Source organism: Erpetoichthys calabaricus, chromosome 4, assembly GCF_900747795.2.
Source record: "Erpetoichthys calabaricus chromosome 4, fErpCal1.3, whole genome shotgun sequence".
In the NCBI taxonomy this organism is placed as follows: Eukaryota; Metazoa; Chordata; class Cladistia; order Polypteriformes; family Polypteridae; genus Erpetoichthys; species Erpetoichthys calabaricus.
Genome location: NC_041397.2, coordinates 205,215,173 through 205,242,715, shown reverse-complemented (window position 1 = coordinate 205,242,715; position 27,543 = coordinate 205,215,173). Strand labels below are relative to the sequence as shown.

Here is a 27,543-nt window from a genome sequence, read left to right as displayed (position 1 = left end):
TCCTCCTCCTCCTGCCCACTCCTGATGCAGCCCACGATAGCAGTGTCGTCAGCGAACTTTTGCATGTGGCAGGACTCAGAGTTATATTGGAAGTCCGATGTATATAGGCTGAACGGGACCAGAGAAAGTACAGTCCCCTGCGGCGCTCCTGTATTGCTGACCACAATGTCAGACCTGCAGTTCCCGAGATGCACATACTAAGGTCTGTTTGTAAGGTAGTCCACGATCCATGCCACTAGGTATGAATCTACTCCCATCTCTGTCAGCTTGTCCCTAAAGAGCAGAGGTTGGATGGTGTTGAAGGCGCTAGAGAAGTTAAGAAACATAATTCTTAAAGCACCACTGCCTCTGTCCAAGTGGGAGAGTGATCGGTGTAGCAGCATATAGATGATGTCAGCTTCCGCTCCCACCTTCTCCTGGTATGCAAATTGCAGAAGGTTGAGGGCGTGGCGGACCTGTGGCCTCAGGTGGTGAAGCAGCAGCCGCTCCATGGTCTTCATCACATGTGACGTCAGAGCAACAGGCTGGAAGTCCTTCAGCTCACTAGGACGGGATACCTTTGGGACTGGGGTGATACAAGATGTTTTCCAAAGCCTCAGGACTCTCCCCTGTTCCAGGCTGAGGTTGAAGATGCGCTGTAGAGGACTCCCCAGCTCCAACGCACAGGCCATCAGCAGTCGTGGCAATACTCCATCTGGACCCACTACTTTGCTGGCACGTAGTCTCCTCAGCTCTTTGCTCACCTGCGCTGCTGTAATTGTGGGTGGGGATGTCTCTGCTATGCTGGTATCAGCAGAAGGATGGGTGGAGGGTGCAGTACTCCGACGTGAGAGTGGGTTAGGGTGGTCATACCTGTTAAAGAAGTTGTTCATTTGGTTTGCTGTCTTCACGTCTCTCTCGATGGTGGCACCCCGCTTCGAGCTGCAGCCAGTGATGATCTTAATCCCATCCCACACTTCTTCATGCTGTTTTTCTGCAACTTCTGCTCCAGCTTTCTCTTGTACTGCTCCTTCGCCGCCCTGAGCTGGACTCGGAGTTCCTTCTGCACGCGCTTGAGCTCATGCTGATCACCGCCTTTAAAAGCCCTTTTTTCTGGTTCAAAAGGCCCTTTATGTCACTTGTAATCCATGGCTTGTTGTTCCCATTGGGATTAATAAAGTATCTATCTCTCTATCTATCTCTCTATCTCTATAGCATAGCAGTGTACAGTTCTTACTGGAACTACAATGTCCATTCAGAAGTTGATGTAGTCAGTAGTGCAGTCAACAACCTCCTCAATGTTCTCAATATGCGATCCCTGCAGGATATCCCAGTCCGTAGTTCCAAAGCAGTCCCTCAGAGCCTGCTCTGCTTCAGGGGACCACTTCCTGAATGAGCGTGTTGGTGCAGGTAACTCCCTCACTCTTGGTTTGTAGTGAAGCTGAAGCAGAACCAGGTTATGATCTTCTTTCCCAAGCGCAGGCAGCGGGGTGGAGCTGTATGCGTCTTTAACGTTTGCATACATTAAGTCAATAGTCTTATTTCCCTGGGTGTTACAGTCCACCTACTGGGAGAAGGCAGGTAATGTTTTGTCCAGCGTCACATGGTTAAGATCTCCAATGATTAGCACAAGCGCCTCAGGGTGCTGCATTTGTAACTTAGCAACAGCAGAATGGATGATGTCACTCGCTATCTCCACATCTGCCCGAGGAGGGATGTAAACAATAACAACAATGACGTGTCCAAACTCTCTGGGCAAGTAATAGGGACACAAACTTACGGCCAACACTTCGATGTCCCTACAGCAAGTGGAGATTTTGATAATATATCAAGTAAATAAATAATAGTCTTTTCTAAATGTCAAGTGATCCATGAAAACCAAAAGTTTGTGTGTATGTATATATACTAGCAAAATACCCACGCTTCGCAGCGGAGAAGTAGTGTGTTAAAGAGGTTATGTAAACATATATATACATACACATATCTACATATATACATATAGACATCCATATATATATATACATATATCAACATATATATACACATACAGACACACATATACATATACATATTTACATATCTACATATATATACACATATATACATATCTACATACATACACATATATCTATACTAGCAAAATACCCACGCTTCGCAGCGGAGAAGTAGTGTGTTAAAGAGGTTATGTAAACATATATATACATAAACATATATACTTATATATACATATCTACATATATATATACATATACACATCCACATATATCAACATATATATATATATACACACATACATATACACACATACAGTGGTGTGAAAAACTATTTGCCCCCTTCCTGATTTCTTATTTTTTTGCATGTTTGTCACACAAAATGTTTCTGATCATCAAACACATTTAACCATTAGTCAAATATAACACAAGTAAACACAAAATGCAGTTTTTAAATGATGGTGTTTATTATTTAGGGAGAAAAAAAATCCAAACCTACATGGCCCTGTGTGAAAAAGTAATTGCCCCCATGTGAAAAAATAACCTAACTGTGGTGTATCACACCTGAGTTCAATTTCCGTAGCCACCCCCAGGCCTGATTACTGCCACACCTGTTTCAATCAAGAAATCACTTAAATAGGAGCTGCCTGACACAGAGAAGTAGACCAAAAGCACCTCAAAAGCTAGACATCATGCCAAGATCCAAAGAAATTCAGGAACAAATGAGAACAGAAGTAATTGAGATCTATCAGTCTGGTAAAGGTTATAAAGCCATTTCTAAAGCTTTGGGACTCCAGCGAACCACAGTGATAGCCATTATCCACAAATGGCAAAAACATGGAACAGTGGTGAACCTTCCCAGGAGTGGCCGGCCGACCAAAATTACCCCAAGAGCGCAGAGACGACTCATCCGAGAGGTCACAAAAGACCCCAGGACAACGTCTAAAGAACTGCAGGCCTCACTTGCCTCAATTAAGGTCAGTGTTCACGACTCCACCATAAGAAAGAGACTGGGCAAAAACGGCTTGCATGGCAGATTTCCAAGACGCAAACCACTGTTAAGCAAAAAGAACATAAGGGCTCGTCTCAATTTTGCTAAGAAACATCTCAATGATTGCCAAGACTTTTGGGAAAATACCTTGTGGACTGATGAGTCAAAAGTTGAACTTTTTGGAAGGCAAATGTCCCGTTACATCTGGCGTAAAAGGAACACAGCATTTCAGAAAAAGAACATCATACCAACAGTAAAATGTGGTGGTAGTGTGATGGTCTGGGGTTGTTTTGCTGCTTCAGGACCTGGAAGGCTTGTTGCGATAGATGGAACCATGAATTCTACTGTCTACCAAAAAATCCTGAAGGAGAATGTCCGGCCATCTGTTCGTCAACTCAAGCTGAAGCGATCTTGGGGGCTGCAACAGGACAATGACCCAAAACACACCAGCAAATCCACCACTGAATGGCTGAAGAAAAACAAAATGAAGACTTTGGAGTGGCCTAGTCAAAGTCCTGACCTGAATCCAATTGAGATGCTATGGCATGACCTTAAAAAGGCGGTTCATGCTAGAAAACCCTCAAATAAAGCTGAATTACAACAATTTTGCAAAGATGAGTGGGCCAAAATTCCTCCAGAGCGCTGTAAAAGACTCATTGCAAGTTATCGCAAACGCTTGATTGCAGTTATTGCTGCTAAGGGTGGCCCAACCAGTTATTAGGTTCAGGGGGCAATTACTTTTTCACACAGGGCCATGTAGGTTTGGATTTTTTTTCTCCCTAAATAATAAACACCATCATTTAAAAACTGCATTTTGTGTTTACTTGTGTTATATTTGACTAATGGTTAAATGTGTTTGATGATCAGAAACATTTTGTGTGACAAACATGCAAAAGAATAAGAAATCAGGAAGGGGGCAAATAGTTTTTCACACCACTGTACATACATACATACACACACATATATGTGTATATATATATATATATATATATATATATACACACACACACACATACAGACACATATATATATACATATACATATTTACATATCTACATACATACACATATATGTATCTATAATAATAAAAGGCAAAGCCCTCACTGACTGACTGACTGACTCACTCACTCACTGACTGACTCACTCATCACTAATTCTCCAACTTCCCGTGTAGGTGGAAGGCTGAAATTTGGCAGGCTCATTCCTTACAGCTTACTTACAAAAGTTAGGCAGGTTTCATTTCGAAATTCAAAGCGTAATGGTCATAACTGGAACATATTTTTTGTCCATACACTGTAATGGAGGAGGCGGTGTCACGTATCGCGTCATCACGCCTCCTACGTAATCACGTGAACTAAAAACAAGGAAGACATTTACAGCACGAGTCACACGCGGGAACGAAGGTAAATGACGTTAATTTTTGACTGTCTTTTAATACTGTGTAAGCATACATATTAACACGTGCAATTAAACGTGTGCATTTACGGGGTGATTTCTCAGGCTTAAAAGCTCACCTTTTATCAAACGCGGGAAGAAAGGTAACTGACGTTGTTCACTGTCTTTTAATACTGTGTAACCATACATATTAACACATGTCCAATTAAACGTGTGCATTTACGGGGTGATTTCTCAGGCTTAAAAGCTCGCCTTTTACTAAAAAGGTAAATGCAAAACTATTTTCAATCAGTTTATTGAAACGCTCCTGTTAAGGATTGCAATAACATATTCGCGAGATAAAAGAACGAAGTAGGGGGAAATGGAGGAACAGCCGCAAACAGCGAAGAGCAAAAAATTAATTAAACAATTGAGAACGGAGCGAGTTGAGCATACAAGCATGTTCATAAGGGAAACAAAGCACGGTGTAAAACGTAACTTTCAATTAAGTTTATAGAAACGCTCCCGCTGCGGATTGCAATAACATATTCGCGAGATAAAAGTTTAATGACAAGACACGAGGTATAAACGAACCACACGCCGTGGCGCAACGTTAGGGGCAACAGTTTCAACCATTCTATGATCTGCTTCTCGCAACTGAAAGACGGCACATGGCGGATGTTAGCCGACTTGCTGACCGCAACGTTAGGGGCTTCAACTATGGCGTTGACACAACATCTCAGTGCCAACACTTTGCAGACTGTACTTAAAAGACACGCCCTCCTCACTGGACAGTTAAAAACACCAATCAAACTAACGATGACATCAAGTATTACCCAATCCAAAGTAGGAAAGGAGGCATCTTCATAAAATGCGTGTGGGATAATTTGCATGAGACGCTGCTTTAAAAAAAAAATGATACAAAACATACGGGATAAATCCCGTCCAGTATTGATTCAAAACGGGACGCGCAATTTCATTCTCAAACCCGGCACGATTCCGTATTTTAAAGGACGGGTGGCAACCCTACAGTGCCAGGTAACCACCCATACAATCAGATTGTGATTCAGACTAGGAATGCAATGAATGTAATTACCCCGATCTACATACAAGGCGAAAGTCTTGCAACATTCAAAGATGATGGTTTGGGATAATTAGTACTTATTAAGTACACCATGGAACATAAAAGAGCTTATGAAGCCTTGAACCGAAAAAAGCAACATCTCAGAGATCGTAAAAAAAAAAAAAAGGAGGTAATGTCGTTTTACTCGCTGTAGATTTTAGTCAAACATTACCAGTTATTCCACGAGGGAGACCAGCAGATGAACTCAACGCGTGTTTAAAATCCATGCTTCTCCCACGGTCGGTTATATGTCGCGTGTTCTCGGGTAGGTACACCAAAAAATGTATACATTTAAGCATGTAATGGGCAAAGAAAAAATGAGGTATACCCGAAGGCACTGTAGTAGTACTCAATGTAACTTTACTTCTTAAATGTTAATGTTTTACTGTTTAATAATTTATACGCTTCTTATATATTGTTCAAATTCTTTTATCAAAATACCAGTGACAGCGCAATGCACGATAACATGGAGTGAATACACCATACGCATCTGCCCACGGCCGCCCTGGTGTGCGCAGATAGGAGTTGATTCTAAAATAAAATAAACATAAAAGAGTAATACACTCATCACCCATAAAGCGGATAGCAGACGTGACGTATTATATGTGTGCCAGATTTCAAGTCAATAGGTGAAACGGTTTGCAAGCTACAGGTGATTTAAAATCCTGGACAGACCAACGAAAAGCCACGGTAGCAAATTATAGAAGAAGATTTTACTGTTTAATAATTTATATTTATATGAAATGTGCTTCTTATATATTACTTCATATTCTCATATGATAATGATGTTAATGTTGTTTATATTGATTTCAATGTTATTGTAAGTGCATCTATGTGTGTATATGTATGTATATATGTATGTGTATATATATATATATATATATATATATATATATATATATATATATATATATATATATATATATAAAAAATATGTGTATATGTATATATAATATATCTGTATATGTGTGTATATGTGTGTGTATATGTATATATATATATGACAGCAACACTCATAACAATGACAACACAATTACATTCACAATCATGTTACGTTATTTTTAAAATGTTTCCTTTACTTATTCATAACCTCTTTAACACACTACTTCTCCGCTGCGAAGCGCGGGTATTTTGCTAGTATGTATATATATGTATATGTATATATGTATATATATGTATATGCATATATGTATATGTATATATATGTATATGTATAGGGCGGCACGGTGGCGCAGTGGGTAGCGCTGCTGCCTCGCAGTTGGGAGATCTGGGGACCTGGGTTCGATTCCCGGGTCCTCCCTGCGTGGAGTTTGCAAGTTCTCCCCGTGTCTGCGTGGGTTTCCTCCGGGCGCTCCGGTTTCCTCCCACAGTCCAAAGACATGCAGGTTAGGTGGATTGGCGATTCTAAATTGGCCCTAGTGTGTGCTTGGTGTGTGGGTGTGTTTGTGTGTGTCCTGCGGTGGGTTTGCACCCTGCCCAGGATTGTTTCCTGCCTTGTGCCCTGTGTTGGCTGGGATTGGCTCCAGCAGACCCCCATGACCCTGTGTTCGGATTCAGCGGGTTGGATAATGGATGGATGGATGGATGTATATGTATATATGTATATGTATATATATGTATATGTATATGTATATATATGTATATGTATATATATGTATATGTATATATATGTATATGTATATATATGTATATGTATATATATGTATATATGTATATATATATGTATATGTATATATATGTATATGTATATATATATGTATATGTATATATATGTATATGTATATATATGTATATGTATATATATGTATATGTATATATATATATATATATATATGTATATGTATATATATATGTATATGTATATGTATATTTGTAGATATGTGTATGTATATATATGTTTACATAACCTCTTTAACACACTACTTCTCCGCTGCGAAGCGCGGGTATTTTGCTAGTATATATATAATGTATATGTGTGTGTGTGTGTGTGTGTGTCTGTGTATATATATATCCATCCATTTTCCAACCCGCTGAATCCGAACACAGGGTCACGGGGGTCTGCTGGAGCCAATCCCAGCCAACACAGGGCACAAGGCAGGAACCAATCCCGGGCAGGGTGCCAACCCACCGCAGGACACAGACAAACACACCCACACACCAAGCACAGCTGCAGAAACATCTCAAGGATGATCAGGGGAAACAGGATGCACCTTAGCTCAATTTTGAGCTTCATGGCAAAGGCTTTGAATACTTATGTACATGTGCTTTCTCAATTTTTTTATTTTTAATAAATTGGCAAAAGCCTCAAACTTTTTTCACATTGTCATTATGGGGTGTTGTGTGTAGAATTCTGAGGAAAAAATGAATTTAATCCATTTTGGAATAAGGCTGTATCATAACAAAATGTGAAAAAAGTGATGCGCTGTGAATACAGTATTCCCTCCTCCATCTCGGGGGTTGCGTTCCAGAACCCCCCGCGAAAGGTGAAAATCCGCGAAGTAGAAACCATATGTTCATATGGTTCTTTTTATATATTTTAAGCCCTTATAAACTCTCCCACACTATTATAAACATTTCCTGCACAATTATACAGCATAAACCCTTTGTATTCTCTTAGCTATTAGGTAAGATTCGTTGAAATTATGTATGTAAACACAGTTTATATACAGTAAAACCTAAATATTATTTTAAAGATATCGAGCGTCTCCGATATCACTTATGTTACAGCCATTACGACAGACAGGCCACCAGCAATAAATACGTACAATGCAAGAAAAATTGTATACAGTAAACTGTGTGTACAGTGACACTAAACTATGTACATGTAATAAGTACTATACGTAGATAATTAATTATGGTTACTCACCAACAATGACACGACGACTTGTCCGATAACGATGAGTTTAATTTTACTGCACAACAAAGGATAGCGTTTCAGCTCTTCTAAAGGAGCCTCTTCAGGCGACTGTGTAGCACCGCCGTTGTTCTTCTTCCAGCACTCTTCAATCCAAATCCCTAAAGCAGATTCCATCCAGACTACTGCCTTATCACGTCCACTTGCAACTCGTTTTGCGCCCTGGTTAAAGGACACTGCTGCCGTAGATCTTGCATGCTTTTCCTCCTTTTTAAATAAAAAGAATCGTGGACTCATTGATGCCGTAATGGTGTCCTGTAGTGGTGTAGCTGTTCCCTTCCTTCAACATATCCAAAACCTTTACCTTTTCTGCAATCATTTGCATCTTCTGTTGGCGCTTGGACACGGCCCCTGAAGCAGTAGCAGGAGCACGTTAATGCTGAATGAGTGAGATGAGACTTCCTGGTTAATGCAGCACTCCGTCGCTGAGCCAATCAGCACACAGGAACTTAACTGTGTGCTCTGATTAGGTAGCTTCTCAGTCATCCGCCAATAGCGTCCCTTGTATGAAATCAACTGGGCAAACCAACTGAGGAAGCATGTACCAGAAGTAAAAAGACCCATTGTCCGCAGAAACCCGCGAAGCAGCGAAAAATCCGCTTTATATATTTAAATATGCTTACATATAAAATCCGCGATAGTGAAGCCGCAAAAGTTGAAGCGCGATACAGCGAGGGATTACTGTACTTTCCAGATGCATTGTGTGTGTGTGTGTGTGTATATATATATATATATATATATATACATATAAATATATATACATACATACAGTCAAAGTGAAAAGTATGTGAAAGAATTATCTATATTTAATGTGTATAATGCGTTTGTAAAATAAAGACATGAAAGAGTAGATTTTTTTGTGTGTCATTGGCTTAAAGTCATTGTGTATATCAGTACCTGTGACTTGGATGAAGATCAGATCACTTTTTATGACTAATTCATGCAGTAAACCAGATAATTCCAAAGGGTTTACATACTTTTTAATTTGACTGTATATTTGTGTGTATGTGTGTCCGTGCGTGCGTGTATGTCTAGCTTTCTGTTAAACTGCAATTAATCTAAAATTCATCAGCAAATGTAATAATGGTTGCCACTTGCTAATATGTTATGACTTCATTGGTTAGATTTTTTAATGTACTTTTGGTTCTTCCTAGTCCTGAGAGCTGTTACCGAAATGATAATAAATTTATTGGTGTTTTCTCCTGCCTCCTATTTAGACTTTCTTTACACTGTGCATACTGTTGGTATCTCTATAACTGCAAAAATGTTTGTGCTAAATAAATACTTTTTTTCTGTTTAAAGGATGTTATTTCAGTGAATTCTTGTAAAGCACATTGATTTTACTTCTTTGTTAAGAATTCAGTTTTCTGAATTGTTCTAACATTTTCTTGCATTAAAATCATTAATCTCCACAGAGTGCTTTGGAAAAAAGCATGGAGATGTGCAAGTTTCCTCCAAAGCCTGATGCCGTGTGCCGTTTTCAACAATGCCTTGGAAATTCTAAAATCCAAATTTATTTTAAAGATCCTGATTTTAAGGTGAGGTTTTGGAATGATTATTTTAGTAAACAGCATTTAATGATATCTTAAAGTATGCTTTGGTCAGAAAAGTTTACATTGCTTTGATGTTACTTAGAGAGATCTGCAGATGATGCCTTTTGCATGTTGACAAGCTTTAGCTTTACTAATTAGCTTTACTTATGTGAGCTTCCTTTGGGGACTAGAATATCTTACCAATTTCCAAAAATGTGTTCTTAGATCGTTTGGCAACTTTAAACTAATCCAGTGTTATCAACTTTATTTGGGTGTGCAACAGTACTTTCTGAGTTGCTAGTATCTTTCGAAGATTTCCTTCCTTGCACATTCTCTTTTCATGAAGGAATTCATGATTATAATCCAGTAAATGGCAAAGTGAAGCATGAATGTGGAGAACTTTTAAGGGGCCTTCCCAAACACACCATGTAGGGAATGGACTTTGTCTAACATACTGTGATTTAAATATTTTCATTTCTATACAATCATGAGGCACTTGTGGTTTCTTGTTAAGTTATTTTACCTCAGTTTGTAGATTATAAATATATTGAATTAGTTTAGAACATCCATTTAATTTCTTACTTTAAAATTAATTACTTATGCATTCACAGGGTTTCATCCGTATCATATGTAGCCAGAAATGCTGTATTGAGTATCATATAAGCTGTTGGAAAAAAATGAAATCTGTGATGTGTGCTGATAAAAATGACAAGGTGAGGTCATAACTGAATGGTTAATATTTCATGTTCAACATTTACTAGGGCAGTCTTCATACTGTTAACTAGTAGAAAGCCATTATTCCTTATTCTTTTTTTATTAAAGTGACTATTTAAAATTTTTTTTTAATTTCCTTACAGGATTTTCTTTACAGTACGTGCTTCACTGCTGATTGTATGGGTAAAATTTCTAGGCTTGTAATTTTTGGATCAACAGGCCTTATTAAATGTGAGGTAATTTTAATTTTTTTTTCCCCCCACCTAATATATGCCCTGACCTTTTTAAAATCCCTAATGTGATGGTTCTAATACCTGGAAGGAGACTTCTGAAGAATTTTATTTGGAAAGGTTTTGTAAAGTTACATTTAATTGTGAAATATGAAATATTTTATATTAACAATATATGATTGGGGCGGCACGGTGGCGCAGTGGGTAGCGCTGCTGCCTCGCAGTTGGGAGACCTGGGGACCTGGGTTCGCTTCCCGGGTCCTCCCTGCGTGGAGTTTGCATGTTCTCCCCGTGTCTGCGTGGGTTTCCTCCGGGCGCTCCGGCTTCCTCCCACAGTCCAAAGACATGCTGGTTAGGTGGATTGGCAATTCTAACTTGGCCCTAGTGTGTGCTTGGTGTGTGGGTGTGTTTGTGTGTGTCCTGCGGTGGGTTGGCACCCTGCCCCGGATTGGTTCCTGCCTTGTGCCCTGTGTTGGCTGGGATTGGCTCCAGCAGACCCCCGTGACCCTGTGTTCGGATTCAGCGGGTTGGAAAATGGATGGATGGATGGAATATGTGATTGATACTTCATTATTTATCATGTGTAAAACAAATTGATATCTGTTTTTGTTTTCTAGTTTGAATCAAACATACAGAGATCAAAAGAGATACTAAAACCAGCAGTAAAACAAAAAGCTTCAAGGTATGGCATCTTAAATTTATTTCCCTTTCTGTACTTGCTATGGTTAATCAATGTCATTTCTGTATGAGAAATATTTCGGCAACCTTCTCAAAAATACATAGTGGCAAATTTGCTGAAGGCTGACATGTACATTTAAATCAACAGGTACCATTATACTAGGATGCAAGGAATGGACAGTTGCTTTTATATTTATACAGGGGTGGGCAAAAGTATGTTTACAGTCATTTGTATGGAAAAAGACAAACAAGTTATCATTACAATAGCTGTATTAACTCAATAGTTTTAAGAAGAAGACAAATGATACAGGTAAATAATACAAGAATAAACTTTTGTGTACTCGCAACTGTAAACTTATTTTTACCAACCCTGTGTGTGTGTGTGTGTGTATTTATATATACATACACACACACAGTTGAAGTCAGATGTTTACATACACTTTGGGTGAATTATTTAAAACTCACTTTACAACCCCTCCACAGATATCATACTAACAAAAGTATAAATTTGGTATGTCGTTTAAGACAGGGGTAGGCAACGTCGGTCCTGGAGTGCCACAGTATGTGCAGGTTTTCGTTCCAACCCAGTTCCTTAACGAGAACTCAATTATTGCTGATGAAGCACATATTGCTTAAGTGACATTTTAATGCTTCATTTTAGTGGTCTCGCTTGTTAAGGTTCTCCAACCTTAATTGCTTATTTCAATCTTAAACTGCTGCATTCAGTGTTTTAATTGCTCCTTATTAGCAATAAGATGTAAAAGACAAAGCAGCCAGCAGTTCTCCAGCTAGCTTTTTTCCAATTACATCTGTGTGTGTTCATCATGCACGGTTTGATTTAATAAAACACTTAATAGAAAAATGTGACAGACTGAAAATGATCTGTTTTAGGCTTCAAATCATTTGGATGATATCCTTGGAAAGGAAAAAAATCTACGATATAAAAGCCTTACATTGCACAGACTAACAAGCCATAAAATTAAATAAGGTCTGAGATTGGCAATGATTGGTTTCTAATTAAGCAATTGGGTTGAATGAAAACCTGTAGCCACTGCGGCTCACCAGGACCGACATTGCCTACCCCTGTTTTACATCTTATTGCTAATAAGGAGCAATTAAAACACTGAATGCAGCAGTTTAAGATTGAAATAAGCAATTAAGGTTGGAGAACCTTAACAAGCGAGACCACTAAAATGAAGCATTAAAATGTCACTTAAGCAATATGTGCTTCATCAGCAATAATTGAGTTCTCGTTAAGGAACTGGGTTGGAACAAAAACCTGCACATACTGCGGCACTCCAGGACCGACGTTGCCTACCCCTGGTTTAAGACATCTACTTTGAGCAGGGCAAAAGTATTTTTTTCCAGCAATGTTCACAGACAAATAATTTCACTTTTTATTGAAAATATCACAATTCCAGTGTGTCATAAGTTTACATACAATTTGTTAGGATTTGGTAGCATTGCCTTTAAATTTTTTAACTTGAACTGAACATTTTGGGTAGCCTTCCACAAGCTTATTACAATAAGTTGTTGGAATTTTGGCTGTCCAAGCAAGTAACACAGTCCATTATTAGGATTAGAAAACAAAACAAACCCACCCTTGAGAGAGATGATAAAACATTAGGAGTGGTCAGATAAACCATTTGGAACATTCTTGAAAAGAAGGAATGCACTGGTCAGTTCAGCAACTCCAGAAGGCCTAGACAATTATGGAAGGCAGCTGTGCTGGGTGATTGCAGAATTTATTTCCTTGGTGAAGAAAAATCTCTTCAGAACATTTAGTCAAACCAAAAACCCTCTCCAGGAGGTAGACCTATCATTGCTAAATTCTAATATCAAGAGAAAATGCCATAAAAGTAAATTTATAGGGTTTACCACAAAGTGTCAGCCACTGGCAAAATCTCAGGCATAGGAAGAACAGATTAGACTTAACCAGAAAACATTTTTTAAAAGTCTGTCCAGTTCTGGAACAGTTTTCTTTGGACAGAGGAAACTAAGATTATTATGTACCAGAATGATGGAACGAGAAGAGTATAAAGAAGAAAGTGAACGGCTCATTATCCGATGTATACTGTATCATCTGTGAAATATGGTGGAGGCAGTGTTACGGCATAGACATACCTGACTGGCAATGGAAGTTGGTCTCTAGTGTTTATTGATGATATGACTGTTGGGAGAAGTAGCAGGATGACTTCTGAAGTGGGTGGGACTATACTATCTGCTCAGATTCAGCCAAATGCTACAAAATTGATAGGACAATGCTTCACAGTACAGATGGACAATGACCCAAAGTACGCTGCAAAAGCCAACCAAGCGCTTTTCAAAGCAAAGTACTGGAAGATTCATCAAATGCTAAGTCGTTCAGTTGACCTCAACCCAATTGAACATGCATTTCACTTGCTGAAGACAAAACTGATGTCCGAAAGTCCAATGAACAAGCAGCAACTGAAGACAACTGCAGCAAAGGCCTGGCCAAGTATCACTAGGGTGGAAACCCAGCATTTGGAGGTGACCCAGGGTTCCAGATTTCAGGCAGTCATTGACTGTAAATGATTTTTAAGGAAATAATGAAAATTATTATTATATTTATGATTTAGTTTGTCCAAATACTTTTGAGCCCCTGAAATCAGGGGGACCATGTATAACAATGTCTGTTATTCCTTAATGACTCGTATGATATTTTTTGGTAAACCCCTTAAATTAAAGCTCCAAAGTCTCCACTTCAATCGCATCATGATTGCTTTATTTTAATTCCACTGTGGGGGGGGGTACAGAGTCAGAATTTTGAAAATTATGTCACAATAGCCCCTTCCACAATTGCTGGGACCTGTGGGGAAAGATAAATAAAGAGATTATAAAAACTTCTATTAACTTAATCTTATAATGAAAGAGTTAGAGAAATCTACACTTTAGCAGAAGTAAATTTATGAGAAAAAACAATCCCTAATCAAAACATATTTTAAAAAAATGACAGGTGCCACAATTTATTGGTACCCTTATGATTAAAGAGTAACAGAAACATTTTTTCCATTGTATATCTTAGTTTAAGTTGCTCAGTTTGTGTAGGATGTTTCAAGCAGTAACCCATGACTTCATATGTTACTGGGGTATAAACATGAGGTGGTATAGAGTCCAGTTTCTCTCATGGGAAAGATAAGAGAACACACAATTCCAATGAATGAAAAGTATGTTGTGGGCTTCATAAATTAGGAAATGGCTATAAAAAAGAAGCTAGTTTCCTGAAAATGCCCATATCTACAGTTAGGCCAATAATTAACACTAGAATCCCTGAAGCCTACAAAAAAAATGTGTAATCCCAGGCTACCTTAAATTCCTTCGCACCTCTCCTCATCAGCGTCTTTTGTTTTCAATAATTAGGCAATAATTAGGGAACATTGCTACAATATGTAATAGTTGGTAAATAATATACATCAGTATTACTGCTGAAATACTGCTGTATAGATAAAGTTAAGTTGTTGTTGTATAACATAAGCATATATTAATCAAGATGCAGATCCAGCCCGTGATAAGTCATTGTAGATGTTTCTATAAAAATGCATGGTGAATATTCTTTCACTCTCTGTAAGATAGCCTTACCAATAGTGAAAATATGTGTTATTTAATATAATAGATTAGAATTATGTAGAAACAGGCCATTTGGCAGTTGAAGCATATTACAGGTGCATCTCAATAAATTAAAAAATCATAGAAAAGTTAATATATTTCAGTAATGCAATTCAAAAAGTGAAACTCATATATTCTATAGATATTTTTCAAGCATTTATTTCTTTTCGTTTTGCTGATTATGACCTATAGGTAATGAAAACTCAAAATTCAGTATCTTAGAAAATTAGAATATTACATAACTGCATCACATTACTGCATCAATGCAGCGTGGCATGGAGACGATCAGCCTGTGGCACTGCTAAGGTGTTATGGAAGCCCAGGATGCTTTGATAGCGGCCTTCAGCTATTCTGCATTGTTGGGTCTTGTGTCTGTCATCTTTTTCTCTACATGGGATTTAGGTTAGGTGGGTTTGCTGGCAAATCAAGCACAGTGATACCATGATCATTAAACCAGGTATTGGTACTTTTGGCAGTGTGGGCAGGTGCCAAGTCCTGCTGGAAAATGAAATCAGCATCTCCATAATCTCTATAAAGGTTGTCAACAGTGGGAATCATGAAGTGCTCTAAAATTTCCTGGTAGATAGCTACACTGACTTTGAACTTGATAAAACATAGTGGACCAGCAATCGCAGATGTCATGGATCCCCAAATCATCACTGACTGTAGAAACTTCACACTGGACCTCAAGCAACTTGGTTCTGTGCTTCTCCACTCTTCCTCCAGACTATTTCCAAATGAAATGCAAAGTTTACTTTCATCTGAAAAGAGGACTTTGGACCACTGAGCAACAATCCAGTCTGTTTTCTCCTTAGCCCAGGTAAGACGCATCTGATGTTGTCTCTGGTTCAGGAGTGGCTTGACACAAGGAATGTGATGGTTGTAGCCCATGTCCTGGATACTTTTGCTTCACATTGCTTCACAATCCTCTCAACGCTGCAGTTATTTCTGTTGCTTGTGCACCTTTTTCTGCCACATTTTTTTCCTTCCACTCAACTTTCTGTTGATATGCTTGGATACAGCACTCTGTGAACAGCCAGCTTCTTTAGCAATGACCTTTTGTGGCTCTTCCTACTTGTGGAGGATGTCAATGACTGTCTTCTGGACAACTGTCAAGTCACTAGTCTTCCCCATGATTGTGTGGCCTTCTGAATCAGACTGAGACCATTTAAAGGCACAGGACACCTTTGCAGGTGTTTTGGATTAATTAGCTGAGTGGGTTGTGACACCATGAGTCTACAATGTTTAACTTTTTCACAATATCAGCAAAATGAAAAGAAACAAATGCTTGAAATATATCACACTGTGTGTAATGACTCAATATAATATCTGATTTTCACCTTTTAAATTGAATTACTAAAATAAACTTTTCGATGATATTCTAATTTATTGAGATGCACCTGTACATTGATCTACTCATATGCCATCAGTCAGTATTAAAATAAGCACGTTGAAAAAGAGGAGGAAGGGTTTCTTTATCAGCAATGCTGACCTTTCTAAATATTTGTCCAGAAAATGAGCCATGTGGTCCAGGCTGTGAAATAGTAGACAAACCCTTAATTATTGAAAACCACTGGAGGAGTGGGTCATGAAAATTTGTCAATCCTCCCTCCCTGTCCTTTGTTGATTTAAAGACAGTTTATGATGTTGTAGCCTGGTTTATCCTGTGAAAGTGCTTTAATGGTATGGAGTTCTCGGAATGCTTCACCTTGCCATTCACTCAGTGTATTTGTGATAACTTGAGAGGCTAAACTAAGTTGACCTGAACTAAATGTATGTCCTATCTCCTTTCCTGTTCATGTTTTTATCATTTTATTTCCATGGGCAGGATATCAAGGTGCATTCAAGGATTGAAGGATATCTAGCTTGAAAATTTAAGTTTTGCAACTCTGCTGCAAAATATATATTGTGTCCCTCTGGATACTATATTTCCTTGGAATGCAGCGATTTAGTTAGGAGGACTACGCATTAGCATATCAAAATCTCTGGTCATTGTCCTCTCCTGGAAGAGATTGGCTTGCCCCTGGCAGGTGGGGGAAAGCAACTTCCTTTATGTAGAAAAGTAGCATTTCACCTTTTTACAGGGATAATCTCCCTCTCTTTTCATCATTACTTATAAGCGTAAAGCTAGGCTAAGCAGTCATTTGCTGTGTACACTTTTACACAGTGCAGACTCATGAGAAATATCCTTTAGGGAACTACAAATAAGCACGTTCTTTTTTTTTTTTTATCTCCCAAAAACAGTGCTTTTTGGCATTTGAGATGTTGAAGTGCTGCTCAGGGGTTACACCTCTTCAAAACTCTCCTATAATATATTATCATGCATCTTAAATAATAAATTGCAAGAGTTTTTCTCAGATGATTTGTGTTCAGTGGTTTGGTGTAACAGTGTCTCTATAATAGGTTTTACGCTTCTTTAGTAAAACATTTGTAAAATTTCCCAAACTTACTGATGTAATGTGCTAGTGGAATCTCAAACAGTATACTTTGCAGTTAAAGGAACAGAAATATCCATCATATATGCATATACATTGGATTCAGAAAGTATTCAGACTTTAATGCATGTTTTTATGTTGGAATTTACAAAATTTTTAGTTGGTTTTGTATTATATAATTCATAGTGGATATGTTAGGATTATATTGTAGTCCCAGCAGAATGTGAAAAGAAAAATGCAAATAACCAACAATAGAATAAAGAAAAAAGAATTTTAGATTTCCTGCTACCAGTGTAAAATACATTCTTGCGTAAAGGGTGTCCAAGTTGTAAAAATATTGTAAAACATTGGGTAATCAGCATTTTATTATCTTTAGCATAAAGAAGCTAAAATCTAAAGAGGATCGCAAGCTGAGAAGAAAACTCATGAGGAGGAAGAAAGCAATGGAGCCAGTAAAACCAGAATATAGTCATGTGGAGGATGAGGACAAAATTGAAAAAGAAGTTAAAGATAAAGGTAAAGGTTTGAGAATGCAACTGAAAGTAATGATTTATTATTTTGTTTAATTTTTTCCAGGAATTAGAATTTCATTTTTAATATTTGATCAGCCAATCTGTTTACACTGTAGGTTGTTGACTGTTGGAAAATTGTATGTAGTAAAATATGCAATCCAGATGTATGCTTAGGTGTCAATATCTTCTTTTGGGATTTGGTAGTGTCTCACTTTAAGAGACCATAGTTTTTGGGACGTAGGTTCTTTTTTAAAAGTTTTAAATTTTTTGATTGAATATAGTCTATTCTGATGAGCAGTTTTCAAAATACATTTCCCCCATTTTCTCACTTAACATTCCCAGGTTAATACTTAAAAGCATCTTTTGAAATGAGCATCTTTTGATTCCTTTCATTGAAATAAGATGAGAGCAGATGGTGTTCAGAACAACTCTCAGTATCTAACATACAAAATGTGTTTTTAAATTGAGTGGCATGTTATTATTTAATGTTGGAGCATAAGCAATGTGGGCAGTGCACAGTTGTTGCTAAGCAATTCTTTCATATTTACTTGCATGATAAAGTAGTATAGCATATGGTTTGTGGGGATTGGGATACTGCTGTGTTCTACCATAGCTGAGTAAGGTGACTGCTTGCAGAAGACTGATTGCCAGTGCTGGAAATGGATTTGAGTTTATCCAATTTGCCCATTATATATCCTTTATTGGTAGGTATACTCAGATTAGTAAAAATGAAATATTTTAGATAAAGGGCAACCCTAAACTAAAACTAGTAATCTTCTTAACAACAAGCTAGTGATGAATTCTTAATGTACTGGGAAAAGGCAGGGTCAAGTGATGGTTACCTTGATGAATAAGGTCATGGTTAGTAAATATCAAGCAAAGGAACAATGCATTTATTTACTTTATTGCTAATTCTTTTCACTAGAGAAACTTTTCCATGCATTGCACTTTGCACATGTGCACTACATTCAAATACCCATCTTTACAGTTAATCCTAATTCAGCTGTCTACAGTATTGCTAGAGCCCTGTATACTCTATCCCAGTGGTTTGTGTTCTGTGATGTGGCTTACTTAATTTGTTGTTATTTTTGGTTTCATGTGGGTGTGAATTATTCTAAGCTACTGAAACAGACAGTAAAATTGGTTCTTGGAGAATCTGTCTACCCAGAGCAGACGTCTTTAGGAAATAAGAAAATTCTCATTAATAGTTTGATTAATAATAAGAGTACCAAAACTTTGGACATCTATTTTAGTTTTTGCTCAGAAAAAAGATTTTTTCCATTGTGGTTTCAGTCATGCAAGTAGTAGAGTTGATTGGATTTGGCTATTAAAAAAAATAGTGGTTGATGTACTTTTAGTTGTAATTTTGACTCTTTTCCCTTTTATGAATCTTAGAATATCATGCTTCCCTCATTTCAATGCACTCTTTTGTGAAATAGTGGTTAAGTGTTATTCTTGACTAAAATGAATGGGTTGGGATGTTTAGGACTAACATATTCTTACAGATTTTCATGTTTTTCCTTATCCACCAGTATGTGTAGGTTATTATGATATTTAAAGGGAAAGAGAAGAGGTTTTCATCCATAAAAATGTATGAAATTATCTAATAAATGTGAAGGAAAATTCTGAATGGTTTCCCACAGACCCTGAACTTACAACCAGGGATAAAAAAAGTAACCATAATTAATTATACAGTACACCCCCAAATTTCATGGGGGTTACGTTCCTAGAGCACCCACGAAATTGTGAAAAACCGCAAATTTTGGATGTGGTTAAAAAAAAATGCCAATTTTTATAGTTTAAACCCTAAATATGCCCCCAAAACACTTTAATTTCAAACACTGCTTAATACATTACCTAAAAAAAGAATGTAAATGTAAACTTGTACACTGCACAATACTGTACTGCTATGTCTCCCGCAGTGCTGGAATGTAAAATACCGATGTTACCGCTATATGTACTGTAATTCATGCAAGCGCGTTGTCATTGCCAGAAGCCTTAGAAGGTGCAGGGTGTTTCGACAGCATCTTGGGGTTTTAAACCTTAAACTGACACATACTTGGGGGTTAATGCATCCCTGGACGCCAAATACTTTTTTGCTGCACTTTAAGTCACAATTTACAAAGAAAAAGTGAATATTAATGGAATATCTTTTTTTCATGCAAAGAGCATCACAATTACTGCAACACTGATATTTTTATGCACTGCTAATGAACTGTAAAAACTATTTAAAAAAAAAAAGAAAAAAAAACTGACACCATGGATTAAATCACCGAGCCAACTGCGCTTGAACTGGCTGCACGCAAGCACACAGAGGTAAGCGCTGATGCTGGCAGGCTATAGTGCAGCGGCTCAATCCTAGGGACAGTGAGGCTGCAGGATGTCACGCTTGGGTCACAGAATTGCACAGAAACACAGGAGATTGTAGAGACAGGAACTTTATTCAAACACTGCAAACAAACCTATCTCTTTCAGAAGTAAAACAAGCTCAGTATACAGTTAGTTCTCATTAAAAAGAATAGGCAAACATCATAGGGAAGCACAACAGGAGTGGGACCTGCAACAGGAGCAGAGGATGTCTGGGGGAGGAGAGAGAGAAACAAAGCAATCAGCCAAAAAAGGACACGTGCGGTTCAGGCTTTTAAGTAAGCGTCGCGTGAGAAGCATATCACACGACAGAGCAGCCGCAAGTAAGCCCAGCAAGTAAGGGAGCAATGTGAAGGTAGTCTATCAACGTTTTTTAAGAGGGTTTTTTTGAGGAGTGTCTGTGTCTTCTAGGGGTGTGTTCAGCCCCCCTGCTCACAAGGGGCTGGCACTGGTCATGAGCTGACTGCTCAACGAATGTACGGCACTGACTGATCAGCTCCTGCGTGCTCGCAAATGGCACTGGGAAACAACTATAGCTGGTTGTGGTGGTTTAAGGGTTCAGAGGAACAAAATGGAAAACACAAGAACACTCAGCTGGAGATGCATCACAGTCAATCAGCAGCAAGGAGAATTGAATAACGCTGTAGTGGTCCGGTGCCACTAAGATTCACACTGTCAAGAAGACGGTGATTTATTTTTATGGTGGAGATTCCAGGGACGCATCCAGCCTTGGCCCGACCCTCACGCACTCATAAACAGAGACAGAAGCAAAGCAAACCGGTAATCAAACAGCAAATAAAGAATGTAATGAAAACAAAACCACCCCTGTTCCCCTTACGACGATTACAAATTAAATACAACAAAGCACAAAGAAAACGCACACAGTAAATCATGAAAAACGGCAACAGAGGAAATGTAATAATGAAAATATAGTCCAGAGATCCGCACGTTGAATGGGAATGTAAAGATAGTCCTACCGCTAGTTCCTGAAATGGTGAAGACGGGTGGACGGGTTCAGGAGCGCTCCTTTCTTTGCAGGATGGCCATGAATCCACTTACAGTCCTCATGTACACAGGCAGACGGCAGACAATTCAGACGGCAATCATGAAACAATCCAGGAAAAAACGAAAAAGTACAGGTAACCCAACAGAAGGCAGACAGACAGGAACTTGAAACACAAATTACAAAAACTTTTGGTCACCGGCCCCCTTTTCAAAAGCCGCGCTGACATCCTTTGACCCCAACAGCCTCAGCAGATGACCAATCGGAGCCACTGCTGGGAATTGCAGTTTCAAATTCTATTGGCTACTTTCACCATCTCAAGCTGCGTTCTCCTCTACAGTTGCTTCCTGTTCTCTCTACAGTACAGTATTTCCACAAAAAAAAAGCCATAAAAATTGCGATGGATATTTGCAGTTTCCGCTAACAATTATTAGAAAAATCTGCGAATGACTGAGGCCGCGAACTCTGAACCGCGACTTTGCGGGGGTCTACTGTATAAATGAGAGGAATCTTTGTAGATCCTTGTACATTTATGGCAAAAAGTAAATTTGCCCAAAATATCATCCAGATGATTTTTTTTAAGCTTTTACAGTGTCTACTTCTATTATTTAGCATCATAAAGTAGGTTGATTATGATTCTTGTGTTCATTTGTGCCTCAATACTGTCCTATGACATGTGACCTTCACTATAAGATGTTCAATTTTCTTAGCCTTTTAATGTACCTTTAATCCAATTATGGATTCAGTTTCTCTTCTCCACAGACCTTTTGTAGTGTAACAAGAGTGCTTCAACTACTATGCCTTCTAAAAGTTAAAACATTTTTAAGTTTTCCATATAAGGAGTATTGTCTGGGTCTTTTTCGTTTCGTGTTGCCTTTCCTTTTGGTTTTGTAGCTGATAATAAAAGAAAAATGTTTTATATAAAAGACAGAAAATAATTTCTTAAATTTTTCCATTTTATATTCAAATATCTGTTATTTGTGTGTGCTTTTTTTTTCATCATTTTTGAAAACTTTGTTTAAACTTGCCATTTTTATCTTATCTACTCATCAGTTAATCAACAATCATGGATGATCTACAGGGATCGTGTTCTACATCAAATTACTGAGAAAAAAGATCTTCTAAAAGAAGGTGTTGAAGACGTTTCTGTTTTGTATAAATATTTAAAGCCTTGGACTGAAAAAGACAATGAAGGAGTTTGTCTTTTGACAAGTTCAGATCCACACGAATCAATGGGACATCTTGTAGATTTTCTTGGACATACAAAGAACAGAGTAGCAACTCGAGTATTCATTAAAGCTCTTAAACACTGCCAGGTTATTAGTCCTGAACTATTAGACTGGATAAACCGCCTCAATAATTCAGGTAATAATATTGCAGTTTATTTAAACTTATTTTAGCATGTTGTAATTGAATAACACTTTCAGAAAATGCATCACCTTGTAGGAATATGGTTTAGTTAGATTTGTATCACAGATATAAGCTACATTATTTGAGATGTATAGAGTGGTCCAAATCTAACTATGCAACTTTTAATGCAATGCAATAATTGCATAATTAGATCTGGACCACCCTGTATATAAATATAGAATAGATGTATATAAATATAGAATAACTAGACAAAGCACTGCAAAGAATATGCCTAAGTTTGAATTTATTACATTATTGAATTGATAAACATAATACAGTATTCATTATATTGGTATTTATTTCTTCATTTAGTTATTTCTTCAGAAACACAGTATATAGATGCATTTACCACACAAAATTGTTTCAAAATCCAGTGATTTCTATAAATTTTTATATAATATCTTGCCCTGCACTAGCGTTTCATATTGGAGTTAATGGAGCACAGGAATAGCTGGAAAACAAAAGTCTTAAAGATGCATCCATTTTTCAAGTCCAGTATTGATCTTTCTCTTATGCTTTTCTCTTAAATTGTAAAGTAGCTTATACATTGGAACCTCTGGTCATGACCATAATTCGTTCCAAAACTCTGGTCACAACCTGATTTGGTCGTGACCCGAAGTAATTTCCCCCATAGGATTGTATGTAAATACAGTTAATCCGTTCCGGACCGTACAAGCTGTATGTAAATATATATACGCTCGCTGCACAGGGAATACACAGGGAGAGGCTGAACACATGCGGAAAACATCGGCGCGTACAAACCAGAAGGGAAACTGGCTTGTTCGTCACCCGAGTGTGTGCTCGTGAACAGATGCAAAAGTTTGCCAAACGTTTTGGTCGTAACCTGATTTGTGTGAGGTCTGAGACGTTCGTGACCCGAGGTTCCACTGTATATGTCATTTTTGAAAAATAAAACAATAGTATGAGATTCAGCCAGCTTAAAAGAGAACCATCTGTGCATGCTATCTGATCTCTTGTAGTCTTCCACTAACTTTCCACCAATGGGGGGTGGGGGGGGGAGTGTTTTCCTCCAAATTTGACTCAATTAAAGTAAACTGTTGATAATATTTGGTTGGTTTTGTTTTGATTTACTTTTGTATTTATGTGTGAACTCTCACAAGCTAATGGAAAGTATATTAGTCTCTTACTTTCAGAGAAATGGTACATGGAATATGTGATCATCTTCTTTTGGCTGCTCCCGTTAGGGGTCACCACAGTGGATCATCTTCTTCCATATCTTTCTGTCCTCTGTATCTTGTTCTGTTACACCCATCACCTGCATGTCCTCTCTCACCACATCCATAAACCTTCTCTTAGGCCTTCCTCTTTTTCTCTTGCCTGGCAGCTCTATCCTTAGCATCCTTCTCCCAATATACTCAGCATCTCTCCTCTGCACATGTCCAAACCAGCGCAATCTCGCCTCTCTAACTTTGTCTGCCAACCTTCCAACTTCAGCTGATCTTGTAATGTACTCATTTCTAATCCTATCCATCCTTGTGACACCCAATGCAAATCTTAGCATCTTTAACTCTGCTACCTCCAGCTCTGTTTCCTGCATTCTGGTCAGTGCCACTGTCTCCAACCCATATAACATAGCTGGTTTCACTACTGTCCTGTAGACCTTCCCTTTCACTCTTGCTGATACCCGTCTGTCACAAATCACTCCTGACACTCTCCTCCACCCAATCCACCCTGCATGCACTCTCTTCCACAATCCCCATTACTCTGTACTGTTGATCCCAAGTATTTAAATTCATCCACCTTCGCCAACTCTACTCCTGGCATCCTCACCATTACGCAGACATCCCTCTCATTTACACACATGTATTCTGTCTTGTTCCTACTGACCTTCATTCCTCTCCTCTCTAGAGCATATCTCCACCTCTCCAGGGTCTCCTCAACCTGCTCCCTACTATCTCTACAGATCACAATGTCATCAGCAAACATCATAGTCCATGGGGACTCCTGTCTAAATCTCATCTGTCAGCCTGTCCATCACCATTGCAAATAAGAAGCTCAGAGCTGATCCCTGATTTAATCCCACCTCCACGTTGAATGCATCCGTCACTCCTACCACAGACCTCACCACAGTCACATCCCTCGTACACCAGGAATATGTGATAAAGTGATAATTTCCAGATCCTTTTTCTTATCATAAGCACGCACTGTAAACACAGAAGACCTGTTTTCTTTTATCGAAATTCAAATAAGATATATTTGGTAAGTTTTAGGCTTTTATTTTCCATGGGTGCATCATGTCTACACTGGCACTTTACAATGGAAGCAACAGGACAAGATATATTTTAAAGTTTGTAGAAATTACTAGCCTTTGGAACACAATTTTTTGTGACAAACGAATATATGCCATGTTTGTGAAGAAGTAACTTCCACTTGGAAAATACCTAACTTGTCCTTTTAATGCTGAATAATTACGAAAAAAATGTCATTTTTATTCTCTCTTTTAGTAAGACTGAATCAAAATCTGTAGTCTGGTTTGACATAAAAGCCCCGTTATTTTGCATTTGCTATCTGTTTCTTTCTTTCTAAACATTCACAGGTTTAAAGTCTGCTGAGACATTTATTAATCGTTATTCTGCAAGTTTTGAAGAATTGGACCTCAACCCTGTTTTTGAGTTCACTCCGCTTATGGATACTTTGGTTGAAAATTTTGGCAGTAAACCTGAATTTCTGAATAATACCATTACAATAGTAGATTATTTTAAACAGTCTCCTTTAGAGGAAAAGCGTCTTTTTATTTGGTCTTTGGAAGAGAACCGTGAAAAATTCCCCTCTCTATATAATGCACTTGATGAATATTTTGAAATAATGGGTAAGTGTTTTTTTCATTTGGATATTGTTATCACTTGAGTATCTTATCATTGTCACTTGAATATTTTTATTTTTATCAGGAGTATTTTTAATTTTGTGTAAAAGCTTTTGTTTGACAGTCTTTATGTGCTCTCCTTGCCTACGGCTACCATGCTTATACATGCTGTTTTTTGAGAACAGAGTTGATGTTGGACAAGTGTTAAATGGCCAGAAAATTACTACTTCTTTTACTGAATTAAAAGATGTTAAATTTTCTCTATGTTTAACATTTGAGGTATATAAAATAAACCTATAGCAAAATCACAGAGTACCTTTAAATGCTTACTTTAATTATATGTTAACTGTTATCATTTGTTTCTTGTACTGCATATTCCTTTTTGTTTAAGATATTTAACACCAATCCAAAATGTACACATTGCCATACTCTTTGGCCATTCTTTTATTGAGTTAGGTTGAATAAAATATTTGGACAGTGTGTTGTATTTTATGATTTATCCAAAGTATAGGATAACTTTCTGTACTTACGTCATCTAAACCATTGCATATTGTTTTAATCTTGTTTTCAGATGCATCTTGCATTGTTTTAAAAAAACATGGCATTGAAAATCCATCTGTGAGTATAACAATAATTGCTGCTTATTGTGTATGTAAAGTTTGTATTATAATTTGCAAATTCTAATATGAAAATGTTTTTTTTTTCCTCTAGCAAGCAAGTTTAAAGGTTAAAAGTAGAAGTAGGAAAAAGAAGATAAAAGATTCAAAAGTAAATATTTCAGCTGGGCAGACCAGAGGTTAACCTCATATGTGTTGTGACTCATTGGATTATTTTAAATAATTTCTTTGCTCATATTTTTTGTATTTTTTAGCCAGTTTATGTTCTTTCTGGAATTGTTGGAAGCAGTCTTCGAGAAGATGATGAAGAAGATGATATATTCACAGATGAAGATACATTGTAAGTCAAAGCATATAGAATTTTTTTATTGTGTTTATTTTTATTATTATTTTAGTGTGTGAATTAAATGATTTTAAACTACTTAAAGGGTGCTAAGAGCATAACAAGCTTTTTAAATGAAGAGAACAATTCAGCAAGCCAAACTTCTATGGTTAACTTATACTCAAGTCACTCCAATATCTCATTAAAATCCTTTCTGAAGGTTTTCAGGGCTTCTTGTTCAACTACATACTACATATTCAGTAGCTTGTTCCAGATCCCCTTGGCTTATTGTTTGGAAAAAGTATTTCTCGGATTTTGTTATTAAATGCACTTCCCCTAAATTTTCTCCAGTGTGCCCAAATGTATAATTCTTTACTTAGGAACTATACCAGTCAATAATACGGTTAGTCACAATTTGTAATTCATGGTTAATACGCTGTGTGTTTTTGTTGTTTTTTTTTTTTTTTTTTTGTTTTTTTGCATGGCTTTGTAAAATGATGTTGACCATATAACCGTTGATTAAATTTTTTTTTTCTTTAGAATGCTTCTGGGATCTTATGATCCTTTTGTAGTCCCAGAGTATCTTCGTCATCAAGTAGCTGAATTTGAAGGTCAAACTAGCAGTAATCTTGGTTCCAGCAGTTATAGACAAATACTAGACAATAACCCTGATCCAACACGTGAAAGCTTGTATGAGTAAGTGAATCTAATGTTTAAATTCATGCTTGTTAAAATTTGAATACTAAGTCTAATACCTTACTGTTTTTTAATGAAAAGTTGAATAAGGTGTTAATTTTTTTTCTTTCAATTCCATTTTGTTTTTGAACATCTATATATATATAATTCTCTAAGCCGCCACTAGAGCGGCACGACACCCATGAAAGCACGCAGGAAGGAGCC

General features: G+C 37.6%; 1 protein-coding gene across 1 annotated transcript in view; it reads left to right on the top strand.

Annotated features, from left to right (window-relative positions):
* Positions 1-27,543, top strand: part of ttc3 (tetratricopeptide repeat domain 3) — a 199,310-nt gene that overhangs the window by 118,013 nt on the left and 53,754 nt on the right. Inside the window, exons 22-32 of the mRNA XM_028800224.2 lie at positions 9,788-9,910; positions 10,516-10,617; positions 10,762-10,854; positions 11,466-11,530; positions 17,965-18,104; positions 22,524-22,835; positions 25,438-25,710; positions 26,276-26,322; positions 26,416-26,472; positions 26,576-26,661; positions 27,184-27,339. Of these exons, the coding sequence (XP_028656057.1) occupies positions 9,788-9,910; positions 10,516-10,617; positions 10,762-10,854; positions 11,466-11,530; positions 17,965-18,104; positions 22,524-22,835; positions 25,438-25,710; positions 26,276-26,322; positions 26,416-26,472; positions 26,576-26,661; positions 27,184-27,339 (1,454 nt within the window). The remainder of the gene's footprint in view (positions 1-9,787; positions 9,911-10,515; positions 10,618-10,761; positions 10,855-11,465; positions 11,531-17,964; positions 18,105-22,523; positions 22,836-25,437; positions 25,711-26,275; positions 26,323-26,415; positions 26,473-26,575; positions 26,662-27,183; positions 27,340-27,543) is intronic.